Source organism: Caretta caretta, chromosome 8 (genome assembly GCF_965140235.1).
Source record: "Caretta caretta isolate rCarCar2 chromosome 8, rCarCar1.hap1, whole genome shotgun sequence".
NCBI lineage: Eukaryota > Metazoa > Chordata > Testudines > Cheloniidae > Caretta > Caretta caretta.
Window position 1 is genome coordinate 89,562,692 of NC_134213.1, and position 15,630 is coordinate 89,578,321.

General features: G+C 37.6%; 1 protein-coding gene across 7 annotated transcripts in view; it reads right to left on the reverse strand.

Annotated features, from left to right (window-relative positions):
- Positions 1-15,630, reverse strand: part of MIER1 (MIER1 transcriptional regulator) — a 54,841-nt gene that overhangs the window by 18,538 nt on the left and 20,673 nt on the right. For 6 of the 7 annotated variants that reach the window (XM_075131760.1, XM_075131759.1, XM_048860463.2 and 3 more), the window contains 5 exons: positions 15,091-15,236; positions 11,658-11,828; positions 5,287-5,419; positions 2,575-2,639; positions 350-422 (listed from right to left, as the gene is read on the reverse strand). In XM_075131760.1, coding sequence (XP_074987861.1) covers positions 350-422; positions 2,575-2,639; positions 5,287-5,419; positions 11,658-11,828; positions 15,091-15,189 — 541 coding nt within the window. In that variant the 5' untranslated portion in view covers positions 15,190-15,236. The remainder of the gene's footprint in view (positions 1-349; positions 423-2,574; positions 2,640-5,286; positions 5,420-11,657; positions 11,829-15,090; positions 15,237-15,630) is intronic. The other variant, XM_048860461.2, reaches the window with a different exon arrangement.

The window sequence follows — 15,630 nt, forward strand, 5'->3', positions numbered from 1 at the left end:
CTGGTTTGTAATTAGGCACAGGTATCTAAGGCTCAGCCTATTGAAGACCACGAACAATTGTTACTGTTCTAATAAATTAGCACTTTGAATTATTTGACCACATCTGACAATTTTTGACTGGTCAAATGCCCAATTATTTTGGACCAGTCAAATGCCAACCCTAACACAGTGTAAACAGTTTCAAATACAGGCATATCTGCATGACCGAATAAATTGTCTTATTGTGCAAATCACATCAATTAATAGTTTTTAATTTTTCCTAAGATATCTTGCCTGAAATCCGCCCTCAAGCTTTAGTACAGAAACTCTAACAAATCATTTCAGAAATGTTGATAGTGTCAAAGCTCACCTTTCTCATTCTCCTTGTATTTGCATATGCCAGCTGGAATTTCAGCTTGAAACATAGAACCCACCATAATTTCCTGTTAAAAAAAAAAAATGTAGATAATGCACTTGACAATCTTATTTGTTTTCTATAGAATGAGAGTGTGACAATATCCTTTTAAGCACTAAAAATCCTGCCACCAATAACCTACAAAACATGGGACAAAAAATAATCGGAATTTAAAAAAAACACAATATGGAAATGTACTTTTTGTCTATGAGGCTTTGAGAGGGTATTAAAAGAAACATACATTAATATTAAAGCTGTTCATTTTTAATTGTTGGAAAGAGCAGGAGAGGAAGCAGATAGATAATCTATAAAGCTCAAAGTCATGAGTTAAAACTTAAACTTCAACCCTTTTCCTCTATTTTGGGAATTAAAAACCCTTCACATCGTGCAGAAATGTATTATGGTTTTTACTTTATGTGGCATAACTGGCAGAGGAAAAAGAAAAGTAAATACACATTCTTTTACATCTACTTATTGATATTAAAAACAGTTACATGTACTTCATATAATGCTTGAGTTATATTAAAGCACCCCAGGTGTAATGAGAATTAGAACAAAGATGGCAATTACTTCAATGTGATTTCTCACTTAAATCACAGAATTTATTTCACTAAATGAAATTACATTCTCCTGATCGGTCAGATGGAGACTGATGGATATGGAGCTGCTCCGTGATAATGTATGAATACTGTATGTGACATGGTTATCGTGATTTCACAGTAAGAATATGTCGGTTTAGTTTAATAGCAGGCTGCTAAAAAATACGAGCAGGAAGTGAAACAATAGCTCAAAATATACTATTTCTCAGTAAACACTTCAGCATGGTTAAAACACAAGGCCTGAGCTATAACTGTGAAGATCCTACCTCCAGATTACAGCCAAAGTTACAGGGACAAAGTTGGGGGCCAGTAGATCAAAAAGACTACTGTGTCCAGAAAGCAGGGAAGTTGTTGCCAAGAAGCTGTTTGTTACTGACACCCCTCTCCACCCCCCATGGGACATCTGAAGAGGTAGGCCTCCCTGGGTCACCATCACCAGATGACAGGTTTCAGAGGAACAGCCGTGTTAGTCTGTATTCGCAAAAAGAAAAGGAGTACTTGTGGCACCTTAGAGACTAACCAATTTATTTGAGCATAAGCTTTCGTGAGCTACAGCTCACTTCATCAGATGCATACCGTGGAAACTGCAGCAGACTTTATATATACACAGAGAATATGAAACAATTCTCTGTGTATATATAAAGTCTGCTGCAGTTTCCACGGTATGCATCTGATGAAGTGAGCTGTAGCTCACGAAAGCTCATGCTCAAATAAATTGGTTAGTCTCTAAGGTGCCACAAGTACTCCTTTTCTCATCACCAGATGGTAGATCTTTAAATAAGAAACCAGCATGTAGACGGTTTTAAAATCCTTCCTCTCATATTATGCTTTATTCCTACTTCTAAGATTAAACAACACTTTGGTTTGAGAAGACTGATCACTGGTAAAAAGGGACCAAACTCCGCAAAAGAACTGCAGGTGTCAAACCCAATCAGACCTACTGGGCTAAGCACAGTTGATACACAAGGTACTATAGCCCAGGGCCTGGCCTAGGAGTTGGCTAATCGTGTGATTTCACCCCTGGAAAAGTAAAGGCAAAAGGCCTGACACCTGAAGGGGTGCATTCAGAGACCTGAGAGGGGACAGAGATGCAGCTTGTCCTGTAACTGACAGAGGTTTTTGAGGGAAACCCCTAAGCAGAGGCAAGGAAGTCAGAATGGGGGAAATCTCAAAAATGGAGGCTACTCCTATGCAAAGCGGTTCTTGTACCTGAAGGGAGTGGAAATCACCATGAACTTCAGAAAACAGACAGTGAAGAGAAAGCAAAATTTAAAAAACTCTTAACTTGGCAGCATTTGTATTTTACCCGCAAATTATGAAATGATTTATTGAAAACAAGCTAAAGATGACAACCTGGTGGTTTTAGTTAAGTCAGACAATCTTTTCCACCTTCTGGATAAACTGAAAATTAGCAAATAGGAGCCTGTTTATAGGAACTAATTCCACTAAACTCTTATTTCTTGTCTCCTTCTGCTGATAGACTACAATACCCACTTATGCCTGGAATAACCAACAGTACACTGCATTTAATAGCACACTTAATAAAGATATATCCTTAATAGCAAGTCCTTAAATGTTTACCTTTTTCCAGTCTTCTGAAGGAATATAATCTTCATCTTCCTCAGATTCTTCTTCTATTTCACTATCTACAAGAAATTTTTCAGACATTATTTACATGGGAAGTACTACCATAAACCCTGTTCAGGCCAACATTATATTCCAGTAAAGTATGTCTTGGAGACAGATTGCTCAAAGCCATTGCTCGCTGGCTATTTGGATCTTTAGTTGTGACGTCACAACCACCTTTCTGTGAATGAACATATGGCTGGGATCTCACTGAGGAGCAAAACGGGAGACCACCACAACTTGGTCTGTCTTCCAGTTGAAAGGCATCCCATTGTGCCTTAGAAGAAAAAAAAGAATCAGCTAATGTGCTTACCCAGAGTGGTTAAATATCCTGTTAATTGGAAAGACAGCAAACAGGAAGAAGGTTGTAAGTTTTTAAGATGCAAATAAGTAAACAGTCTATCCATTTTTGGGTCCCACCATAAGACTTTATTCCCCTTCATCCAACTCTACTTGTATAGGCTGACAACATTCCAATTGGTCAGGTACAGTTGTTTTCTGCAAGCATGCCAGTGTCTTCAATGATTACACTGAAACAGGTTCTCCTTACTTTCAACAGAACTGGCAGGCTGTTGGGCTAGTCACCCTCATTTCATTTCAGATCCTGCATCCATCACCGTCTTTCCTCATCCTTAGAGCAACACTGGCACCACTACCAGCCTCTGTTGAACTGTTTGTACACTAGAACAACATGTGGGTCACTCCAAATCCAGCTGTTACATGCTCAGGCACAATGACATTTAAAAATACTGGACTTCACAGCGCACTCAGCTCAGCTATCCACGAGTAGTGCACTGAGAAAGCAGATTGCTTAATACCTGTGACATTCGGTACTTGCATTTGCTATAGTGAATTTAACATTTAGGAGTCCTTAAGTCAGGATGTGCGTCTCTAAGGAATGTCGGATAACCGTCTGTAATAGGGACTATCATTTGCATGGTATTGAAAGTAACCACATTAATGTCAGCAGATGAGGATCAGGTAGTAGAAAGACAGACCCTTTTATTAAATGCAAATCAGCATTCTGTTAAACATTGGCAGAGGAACCAAAAGCTAACCTAGGACATCTGTGTTAGATAAACATGAAAAGGAGAATGTTACTTTGACTGTAAGCTCTTTGGAGCAAGGGTTGTCTTTTTCTGCCGTGTTTATTGTGTGCCTAGCACAAGTCCTGATTCATGACGGATTCCTAGGTGCTACCACAAATCCAAACAATAAACTTGAAAAATGACATTTCCAATGACTTAACTAGTGATGTACATGTGAAGAATTTTAAATGTTAATTTCCTTTATTTTAAACCACTGGGTATACGGAGCTATAAGCAACCTTTAACTATAAGGTGATAATGTTTGTTGTAAACATATAGGTCTAAGACTCCAAATACCAGGAATGATACATTTTACCTTCCTCTGGTATAAATGGCTACCCCACACAGTGAAATATTTGGTTAGGAGAATGCAGGTTTGAGACCCAGCTAAGTGTTATTGCAACAGCAGTGAGGGTTACATAACACTAGATCAGCAGTTCCAAGTGGCTGCAAGAGTGAATTTTAAGCACATCTAAGAAACAGAGACATGATCAAAGAGGGGAAGTATGGAGCAGGGAAATGGTAACACTGAAAGTGACGTTGTCAAGATAAATATTTTAAAAGAAAATTTCCTTCTGTGTCGCTATCCCCACCTCAGTTTATTAAAACCTGAAATATTTTAAATCTATTTTAGTTTATTTTTATTCATTTTTCTATTACTGAGATTAGACAAAAAAAGTTTTACTTTTGTTTCTTGTCAATTTCATTTTTTCTAGTTCTCACTCACTAGCACGAAGGTTCTCAAAAAGTTTTTCATGGAGCAGACCACAACTTAAGGGATATTATCTTGTGGACCTGCACCTCTCCCATTTATAATTTAGTTTCCATGTAGCAACTACAGCAACTGCTTACTTGGAATATTTATATAAAGAAAACAACATTTTTATTGTCTTTTTAGGGTGAATTAGCAACTGAAAATATGGAGGTGAGCCAGCACCCTGCAGCCAGCCAACTCTTCTTGGACCATCAGCAGTGCTCCACAGACCACAGCTGGGGAAATGCTACAGCTGAGCAATACCACAATGCAAGGTTACAAACACTGCAGGGAATATTTGCACTGATCCTTCAAGTTGGTCCACATGGGAAGACCACTGTAGTCACTGGGGCTCCAAGTGGATGGCAAGGGAGCTTTGCAGAGATGTAGAGGCATGCCCATGTGGACCTATTTGCAGGACTGGGGACTACGTTTCCACTGAAATGTTAAGAAGTTATTGAAAGCATTTCACTGGCCTTAGGTTTTGCTTTTCCTTTTAAGTGTGCACCAGATTTAATCCTACACTTTTCCTTTAATAAAACTAATACAAAGTCCATGATTTGTAAAAAAAAAAAAAAAAGAGGCTTTATCATATGTTAAGGACCGTGGACAACAAAGAACTATGTTTAATTTCAGGTTTCAGAGGAGCAGCTATGTTGAAGTGACTTGATAATAAAGAACAGCAGTGGGAGAAGAAAAGATCTGACAAACACTCATAAATAGTAAGACTTAGATATTTTTTAGTAACTCAATATTTCATTATTCTAGATCTTAATAAAGTTATGACAATTTAGATGATGGTGCATAGTACTGAACAGCACATACTTGTATCAAAATATTTACATCGACGTGGGTGAATTATCTCCTGTGGATCTTGAGAAGCAACAGATGGTGCTGGGTCATCATTGGAGGACTGTGTCTCATCCTCCTGACCTGATGAATCCTTTATGGTCTCCTCCTTAAATACAATAAAGCAAACAGGAGACCGTTTAAACCTTCTGCATTAGAGATAATCATCTCTCTTTTTTTATAACATTTTATTTATATTTCCAGAAATTTCAAACAGAAGAGGATGTTGTACACATAATAAACTACAGGTTGTAGTGTTACGAATGACAGGTACTGGCTGTGGACAGCCACAGAGATTGATTAGATGCATTTCACAGTATTGATATAGATTTTGAGAACATATTTTAAGCAGGTCAGGTTTAACATTAAGTCTTAGATGAGCTAACCAGAATTAAGCACTGTATCTAGTTTTTCCAACATGGAAATTTAGGGTTAAAGTTTAATACCATGAGCAACAATAAGTATTGTCACACTTGTGTGAACTATCCTATACTTAATCACGCTTTGGTATAGGATGGGGATATGTTGGATTTCTATTACTGAGTAATTCTATGTTTTGCTAGGAGCAATTCCGGGTGTACACACCTAATTTTTTGTTAAGCTGTTTGTAAGGATATGCAGCTTGTGGATCTTAGAACCAAGGGATAGGTCAATTTCACAAGCTAATTCATGTGAACCACTAGCTTTTCACAAAATTCTCATACTGGGCACTCAAAATGTGTCAGTGAATCTACAGACAAACACTGAATGGTAAAAATTCCCTTCACTTTTAAGTAGTGAGGTTTTTTTTGTTTGATGGAGTAAGTTATGCACAATAAGCTAAAAAAAATTGGAAATTATAAAGGCATAGAGTTCTTTACAGCTCTCTTGCTCTTAAAGTATACCCCTATCTTTAAAACCATTCCCCCAGAATTTTGGATTTTTTTTTAATATCAGGATTAGGAAACACTGGATAACCATTTCTAGTCACGTGGAAGGCTACATCTACATTACAAGCTAGGGGTGAGATTCCCAGCTCGCATACACATACAGAGAGCGGGCATGAGTAAAAAATAGTAGCGTAGCCACAGCAGCACAGACAGCAGCAGCATGGCTCAGCCATGCCAAGTATAAACCTGCTTGAACCCCATGCGGGCATGTACTTGGCACAGCTAAGATGTGCTGTTGCCCATGCTACTGCAGAAATGCTACTATTTATACCTGCACTAAGTATGTGTATGTGAGCTGGGAATCACACCCCTAGCTTATAGTGTAGACGTAGCCAAAAAAAGTTACTCTTCAAGGTGTGAGGTTATCATAAAAACCTTCAATAATTAGATTTCACCCCACAAGAAGAACGTATCAGCATACTCCAATTCTAACATCACTGAGTTAAGTAAAAATGGTAAAAAGATCAAATATTAAAAAGAACAGATGCTTGACAGAAATGAAACCACCATAGTGGGAGATATTAGAATTAAAGAAAGTTACATGAGAAGGGTTGAAAAAAATGAGTTAGTGGATTGATTTATGCATTTGGTGAAGATAACTAATGCAACTTGCTCAAACTTATTTGTTGAAACATCTCAGACACATTATGCACATCCTGTATGCTTTTAATGACAAAGCAGAAAATAAGCTGCAAGTTTAATAAGTAAACGGGAAATCAAAAATAGTCCAAATGCAACACAGCCAACTCAATGGTTCAATGGGAACTTTTAATGTACTGTCATTCCTTTTAAATTTCCACCCTCTATGTTGCATTAAATAGAGCCCACCCCACCCTCAATCGGTTTTCTATGGCTTTGTTTGTTTCCTTAAGTACAATATCCGAACCTTAAAAATTTCTTGTCTCAGAGTTATTCAACTTGCACGGATTTGGCAATTTTTACAGGGGAGCTTTTAAATCACAAGAACAAACTTTCATGCTTTAAAGAGCTGCTCATGTACTCAGTGCATTCCATCCAAAGGCTCCAAACCTGTAAACGGATACATGTGGGCAAGAGCTTCATTGATACAAGGCATGCAAGTGTCAATGGAATATTGACAAGGGTACAGAAGGTCTAGCCACACACAAGAGCTTGCGGAGTTGGGGCTCTATTCAGTATGCACTTTTCAAACCGTCAGAACTTTGATAGGTTTTAACAAAAAATTGAGGTTGACTTAAGGCACTAATGCTCCTTAAGAAGTAAGCAAATGCCAGGTTTTGGACATTTTAGCTATAGCCCTATTTTTAGAAGTATATTTAGAATTTTACAACATATTTTAATCTTTTAATTAAAATTGCTGCTAGGATTTCACTCATACTTTGAACAGAGACCGAACATGTAAGAGTTCATGTCAAAGAGCTCTATTCTTTGCTCAGCCAAACACCCAAGTAAGGCAAGAGGACCTAGTGTAGTCTGGCCTAGCATGTATAAACTTTAATTTGCTTTATCTTAAATCGGATTTACATTACATTACTCAAAAACAGCTGTGTCCTTAGGTCTGGACAAAAGTAAAGGCAACCATTTAATTAGAGAACTGACAGTTTGTGTCATAACTAACTTCTTGCTGTGGTAAGAGGGCTAACCTTTCTAACGTGTGAATGTATGAGAGCATGTAGATGTTTAAGTAGTAGCACTATGTAAATTTATATTAAAAAGAACACAATTAGATACCAACTCAAATTCTAAGCAGGTGACAGATCAGAGTGTAACCCTTCAATCTTAAAGGTATCAGCATTAAATTACTCTACCCACTAGGGGAATCGTGAGTTGCTGATCACTCACGTATTAAAGTACATAAGTTAGCCAGAAGGGGAGTAAATAGAGTACATCACTCAATTAACGGTGCTTTGAAGGAGTGTAATAAGAGTTCAAAAGCTGAGAAAAACTGCACCTCCTTGACTGTATGGGTTAGTATGTGTAAGGTTAGAGTCAGAGTTTATGACTAGAAGGGACCACCAGATTGACTAGTTTGACCTGTTGTGTATCACAGGATACCAACACCTCATCCACATACTAAACCCAAGAGCTGAAATTAGACCAATGCAATCAAAAGTAGACCAAAGATTCATCATGTATTTCATTGATCTCCTGATATGACTAACTGTGTTGATTTGATCATTTGGTCAACTGTTGATCCCATTTCATGTTATTAATATCTTCATCAATCAATTCAACCTCTGTAAGACTGTGTAGCCTTAGATTTAATCATCATATTGTTCCATCCTGTTTATGAAAATTATATTAATTTAGCCAGTAATATGTTGATTTAAATTATATTTGCTTTCACATTATCTTAATAGAATCCATAAATCATACCAAACTGGTTTCTTTCTCAAAACAGCAACAAGGCTAAATAACTTCAAAGGCACGGGTGATCCTGGTCATATATTTATATCTCATTACCCTTACACCTATCATGCAACTTTGTGCAAGTCACTTAACCTGTCTATGCTTTAGTTTCCATATCTATAAAATGGGTAAGATAGATCCTCAGTTGTGAGTGCTATAATAAACAGTACATTATTTATATTATGGACAACATTTCCTTTTTCAATCCATACTAAGCTTCCTAACCTCCCTCAATCCTGTTGGTATTAACCATACAAAGGATTTTACATTACAACTGTAATACTGTAAGATTATATGCTTTAAAAGGCCACCAACAATGACCAAGTTATAATTATGTCATGACAGTATAGAAGAAATCAGAAACAGAATAATTACAACTATAGTTAAAGGCAGGGTCTGGAGAACTGCAAGCAGAAAAATGCCTTCTAAAATAAAAGATGTTCATTTATCTTAAGAGTTCATAGGACTGCATTTTAAAGAGGCCATGATTATAATGATATATTCTCACAAAATATTTGATCATATTTATTTTCAACTATTAATTATAGAGAAACAATCACTGTCAGTCTTTAATATGTCAGTCAAGAGTGATTTAAAATGGTTAATTTCAGAAATTCAGGCCATCTGCAACCATCATGGGATGACTTTTTGTTTCAGTACCACACCTGATCAATAAAATCATCATATCCATAGTGATATGCTCAAATATATAAAATAGATTGTTTTCAGATGAGTCAGACACTATGTTTTAAAGCAGACTATAATCCTGTTGTATATAATGCTGCACTGTGCAATTTATAATGGATCTCAGCATCAATTCTGGATGCTATAAAGATGAATTACAGCAAGGGTTTATGGGATGGAGTAGATGTTTAGAGCTCACTCCTGAACAAGTGAGCAAAGTTCAAGTAAAAGTGCTTTTCACAGGAGAATAGAAATTGCTGGACTGGGTCAGACTGCTGATCCATCTAGACGAGTTTATTCTGGATCTGACAGTGACTAGGTATTAGAGGAAGCTGCAAGAAACTTGGCAGACAACAGTTATGGTTCAACATGTGTAAAAGGGCCAAAGCTCATTAGTAGTTGATCCTTAAACTACAACTGGATATAAAGCAAGAGGGATGAGGGGAGTAACACCTAATTCAGCCCTCTGATAAAACCAACTCAGGTTTGTGCCACGTGGACCTCTTACGCAAAGAGGCTGTACCATTTGTTACTTCTTCCACATTTCTATTTGGAGACCTTTTGAAATCAATTCTGCAGTATTTAAGAGTACAGTATTCTTGCAAGTATTCATAATAGATTTGCCTCCCAACATAGTTCAAACTATTTCTGTTTCAGCTTCTGTACTAGATGACTGGAGGATAGCTAAGGCAACACCTGTTTTTTTAAAAAAAGGCTCCTGAGGCAATCCTGGCAATTTCAGGCTGGTAAGCCTAACTTCAATACCAGGCAAATTGGTTGAAACTATAGTAAAGAACAGAATGATCAGATACCTAGATGAACATGATTTGCTGGGGGAGAGTCAACATGGCTTTCATCAAGGGAAATCATGCCTCACCAATCTACTAGAATTCTTTGAGGGGGCAAACAGACATGAGGATATGGGTGATATAATGTACTTGGACTTTCAGAAAGCCTTTGACACGGTCCCTCACTGAACGCTCTGAAGCAAAGTAAGTGCTTGGAATAAGCGGGAAGGTCCTCTCATGGATCAGTAACTGGTTAGAAGACAGAAAACAAAGAGTAGGAATAAATTATCAATTTTTGGAATGGAGAGAGGTAAATAGTGGGATCCCCCAGGGATCTGTCCTGGGACCAATGATTTTCAAGATATTCAGAAATGAACCAGAAAAAGGGGTAAACAGTGAGGTGGCAAAATTTGCAGACAATACAAAATTACTCTAGATGGTTAAGTTGAAAACAGACTGTGAAGAGTTACAAAGGGATCTCACAAAACTAGGTGACTGGGCAACAAAATATCAGATAAATTCAAAATGTTGCTAAATGCAAAATAATGCAAACTGGAAAACAATCTGAACTATACATACAAAATCATGGGGTCTAAAAATTAGCTGTCACCACTCAATGATCTTGGACTCATTGTGGATAGCTCTCTGAAAACATCCGCTCAATGTGCAGCGGCTGTCAAAAAAGCTAACATTAGAAACCATTAGGAAAGGAACAGATAAGACAGAAAATATCAAAATGCCACTATATAAATCCATGCTATGCCCATACTCTGAATACTATATGCAATTCTGGTCATCCCACCTCAAAAAGGTGACATTAGAATTGAAACAGGTACAGAAAAGGGCAACAAAAATGATTAAGGGCATGGAACAACTTCAGTAGGAGAAAAGATAAAGACTGGGACTTTTCAACTTGGAAAAGAGATGACTAGAGGGGATATAATAAAGGTCTATAAAATTGTGACTAGTGTAGAGAAAGTGTTATTTACTCATTCACATAACACAAGAACTGGGGATCATCCAATGAAATTAATAGGCAGTAGTCTTGAAACAAACAAAAGGAAGTACTTCTTCACACGATGCACAGTCAACCTGTGAAACTCATTGCCAAGGGATGTTGTGAAGGCCAAAACTATAATGGAGTTCAGAAAAGAACTAGATAAGTTCATGGAGGATAGATCCAACAATGGCTATTAGCCAAGAGGGTCAGGGATGCAACTCCATGCTCTGGGTGTCCCTAGCCTCTGACTGTCAGAAGCTGGGAGCGAATGACAGGAGAAGGATCACTCAATGATTGCCCATTCTGTTCATTCCTTCTGAAACACCTGACATTGCCCACTGTCAGAAGACAGGATACTGGGGTAGATGGACCATTGGTCTGACCCAGTACGGCAGGTTTTTATGTTCTGCTTTGGTTTGGCATCTTGCATATCCATGAAGGGCTTTTATGTACTATTAGTGACTAAACTAGAAGGAGCATGCAAACTAGTTCTGAATTTCAGGACAGGGTACTAGACAACTGAATGGGAAAATATTTCCAATTAATACAGTCACTTACTTTGTTTTCTCCACTACACCCACTGTTGTCGTCATTATCAACATCTTCATCATCTTCTCCTTCCTCTTCCTCCTCTTCCTCGTCATCTTCATCATCTTCCTCTTCTGGAAGTGGGACTGTACCATCATAGCCATAAAGGCTAAGTAGTTCATTAATTGGCATTTCACCTTCCTGAATAACATCCACCAAGCAAAGTTTTGACTTCCACAAAGACATTTCACATTACACAGACCTTCTCCACATTTTTAAGATATGTATTTTACACATAACCTAGCATGGGTAAATATGTGAGGAATGCATGTGTTAAGACCATCTCAGCTAACATAAGCATTTGATCATTGGGAAAAGATTGGAAACCTTACAAATCTGTGGAAAATTACTTCTTGAACAACATATGGCAGGACTTGCAACTTCTAGCAGTGTAGGAATTTAAACCTGATTTTGCATACATATTCCCAAATTATGCACAATACTGACTAGCAGGTCACTGTTCACACAGATACCCCTCAGCTCTTCATCACGTGCAAGAGGTAAATACTATTGAGCACACTGTTGCACTACTTTTTAAAAATCAAACTACTAAAAATAGTCTACAAATGTGCAGTTAAAAGTAACCCTCAAAATATTTGTCCATTTTTAGGTCTTTATATTTAAAAAAGAGGTTCTACTCTGAAAGAGGACTACATATGGCTCCCAATTTTTTTTTAAATCATCAGTTATGTTCAGTTTAATACAAAACATTAACTGTCAGCCCAGCAAATTCAGCATTGGATCTTTCATTCTGCTGGCCAAATTATACCCTCTAACACCTATGTAACCTCACTGCATCAAATGGTGATGCACAATGGTGATGCATCTGGTTGGCCCTGTTATTGGAAGTTAGTAACCCTTCTGTTGATAAACAAAGAAGCAAAGAACCCAGCTGACAATCCCTTCGCACTGCAGTACTCCAAAAAGCAAAAAAAAAGTAAAAACATATTTTATCATGAAGCCAGTAGACAGGACACAAGCAGCAGATCAGTTGAGTAACATGGCAAAATTTTTACATATTCATTCTTCTTCTTTTGAAGAACTCTGTACAGCTCGAAAGCTTGCCTCTCCCACCAACAGTAGCCCAGTGAAAGATATTACCTCACCCACCTTGTCTCTCTTTACTTTGGTGGATTCTCTGAGCCTGCCTTACCCCATTACACTCCAAAAAGCTTTGGGTTCTAGCAACCATTTGTGACAAGGTGGGGGTCAGCTGGTATCAGATTATGATCTCTATGTTGTCCTATTTGTAGAAATATAAGCACTGTAACTGCACAAGTCTGAACTTTCCCCAGGGCAGTTATTGTATCCCAGAGCGCTACCCTGCCCAGGAAAGGTGTAGGACACCTCGAAGAGACTATAACTGAGATACAGCAAGACTGCAATCTAGGGCCATCACTTCATTTCTCAGCTACTGGCCCACCCCCATGAAACAATGTTTTTTTCTACATGGGACCTACAAAGGTAGGGTGGGAGGGAGAACAGAAACATGACTGTTAGATCTGGAGCTTCTTATTTTGAGCACACGGCCCAGAGTCTGAGGCCCTATTTAAGACCACGGATGGTATCCTCTCCATAGTGGGCCAATCACCACCACATGTGAACTTCAAGAGGGACTGCCCAGCCTCAGATGCTGACAAACCATGGACTCATAAATAGGGGTGAGCTCAGACTAGGGGATGGCATGTCTCTGGACTTTGTTATTTTCAAAGATCTATAACTCTTGAATGCTTTAAAAGTAAAGTCACTTTGGTTAAGCAATTCCTTTGCTAAACTTGCGTTCCTTTCTTTCCTACTACACTGTCTCTGAAGGGATTAAACTAGTAAGCTTGGAGTGCCCCCTACCTAGGTGGAACTCATGGAGCATGTGACTTGGGAGGTCTGACACTGGTTTCAGGATATACAGAAGCTGGATGGTGGCATTCCACATCTCAAGGAAGAGTATCAGACGAGATCCGAGCCTAGAAAGAGTGTTCCAGAGCTAGAACCAGTGACTAAATTCTGCCCTGACCTAGTTGGCTTGGATCCAAAAAGGATCCATTCACAACAGGCTGATCACTGTACAGTGGAGTACAGGGCCAATTTATAACATCCTTCCTCTACAGAGGGGTAGCACATGGCTCCCTCTAGATCTAAACAGCACCACTGCTCATTGTCTTGCTCAGCAGAAAGTCAAAACATGGAGACCCACCAGAGTTTCCAACTCCTGCCAAGGAACAAACTCTGGTCCTGACCTTTGATCGCTGCCATGGCATCACCAGGCAGTACACAACTATACCACCAAGCTGACCCTTTAAAAATGTTATATAAAATATAAGGAAGGAAAGCAATTGTATTGAAAGCTCTCTCTACACACTTGAGGAATTCTATTTCCCAGAATTCACCCTTTCTACACAAAGCGTCTCCAAATTTGTAATAAACTGATTTACTTAACTTCATTTTCATCTTTAATATCAAACCTGCAATTACAAATGTAAGTGACAATTCATTATTGTTACTGAAGATTAAACAGGCTAAATAAGCTTTTTAAAAGTTAAACTGGTAGTGATTTACTGTAGTTGAAGAAAATTGTACTTTAGATATAAATTTGAAGATAATTACATGTGCTGAAAGCCTTTCAACCCATGAAATCACAGACTGCATTTGAACTAGTTTAGAATTCATTATGAACATGCTTAAACCACGAAGTATTGTTCCTGACTAACCAGTTGCAATTCAAGTCAAAATTCTGCCAAGCTCATATCCCCTAAGAGATCACTTAAAGCAGTATTTAAATGCCAGCAAGAGCCCAAGATAAAAAAAATAATTCTTAGAATGCAATTATTTTCAGTACACATTTTAAGATGTATGCATAGTCATCATTAATTGGCGTTCTAATCTCAGCTCTGCTGAGAACTCATTACGTGGCCCTGGGCAAATTACTTAATCCCTGTCTCAGTTTCCCCACCTACAGAATGGGGCAAATACTACTTACTTCATCACAGGAGTGGTATGACGATGAATGTTTGTACAAAGAATTTAAAATGTCAAATTAAAAAAAGTTATGGGATGAAGGAGTTTATTTATAGAAATTTGAAACTAACATGTACTAATCAAATAAACAGGGAATAATCAATTTACGTAAAACAAACATTTAGCTAGAGCACACTTTGTTTACGATAAGTCTAAAATTTGACATCTACACCAATAGGTATAAACAAAAAAACTATACCTCAACAAGCATTACAGTCTATTATGTACATAGCTTCTTTGCTACAGATTTTGAGAACTGAAAAAGTACCTCAACAGGTCACCATTCCTAGGATTTATTTGTTCATCAATGTATTTGGGATCAAAATCCAACAAAATGTAACCATCTTGCATAAATGGTATTTTTGTTTTATAACCCATAAGTGCCATTTACCCTTGTAAGATCCTCTATTTCAGAATTGAAGTTTGTTTCTCCTTCCATCATTTCCTCCTCTTCTAATGTCCGTTCATCATCAAAATCATGAACCAGCATATCAGCAGACGGGTCAAATTCATGGTCATCAGATGTTGCTGAACCTCCTAGTATAAAAAATTTGAAAAGAAGTTGATCAATCACATCATGGGTTTAAGGAGTTAGCTTGGTATTAGGGCTGTCAAGCGATTGAAAAAAATTAATCGCGATTAATCGCACTGTTAAACAGTAATAGAATACCATTTATTTAAATATTTTTGGATTTTTCTACATTTTCAAATATATTGATTTCAATTACAACACAGAATACAAAGTGTACAGTGCTCACTTTATATTTATTTTTGATTACAAATATTTGCACTGCAAAAAATAAAATAGTATTTTTCAATTCAGCTAATACAAGTACTATAGTACAATCCCTATCATGAAAGTTGAACTTACATATATAGAATTATGTACAAAAAAATAAAACCATGTAAAATTTTAGAGCCCACAAGTCTA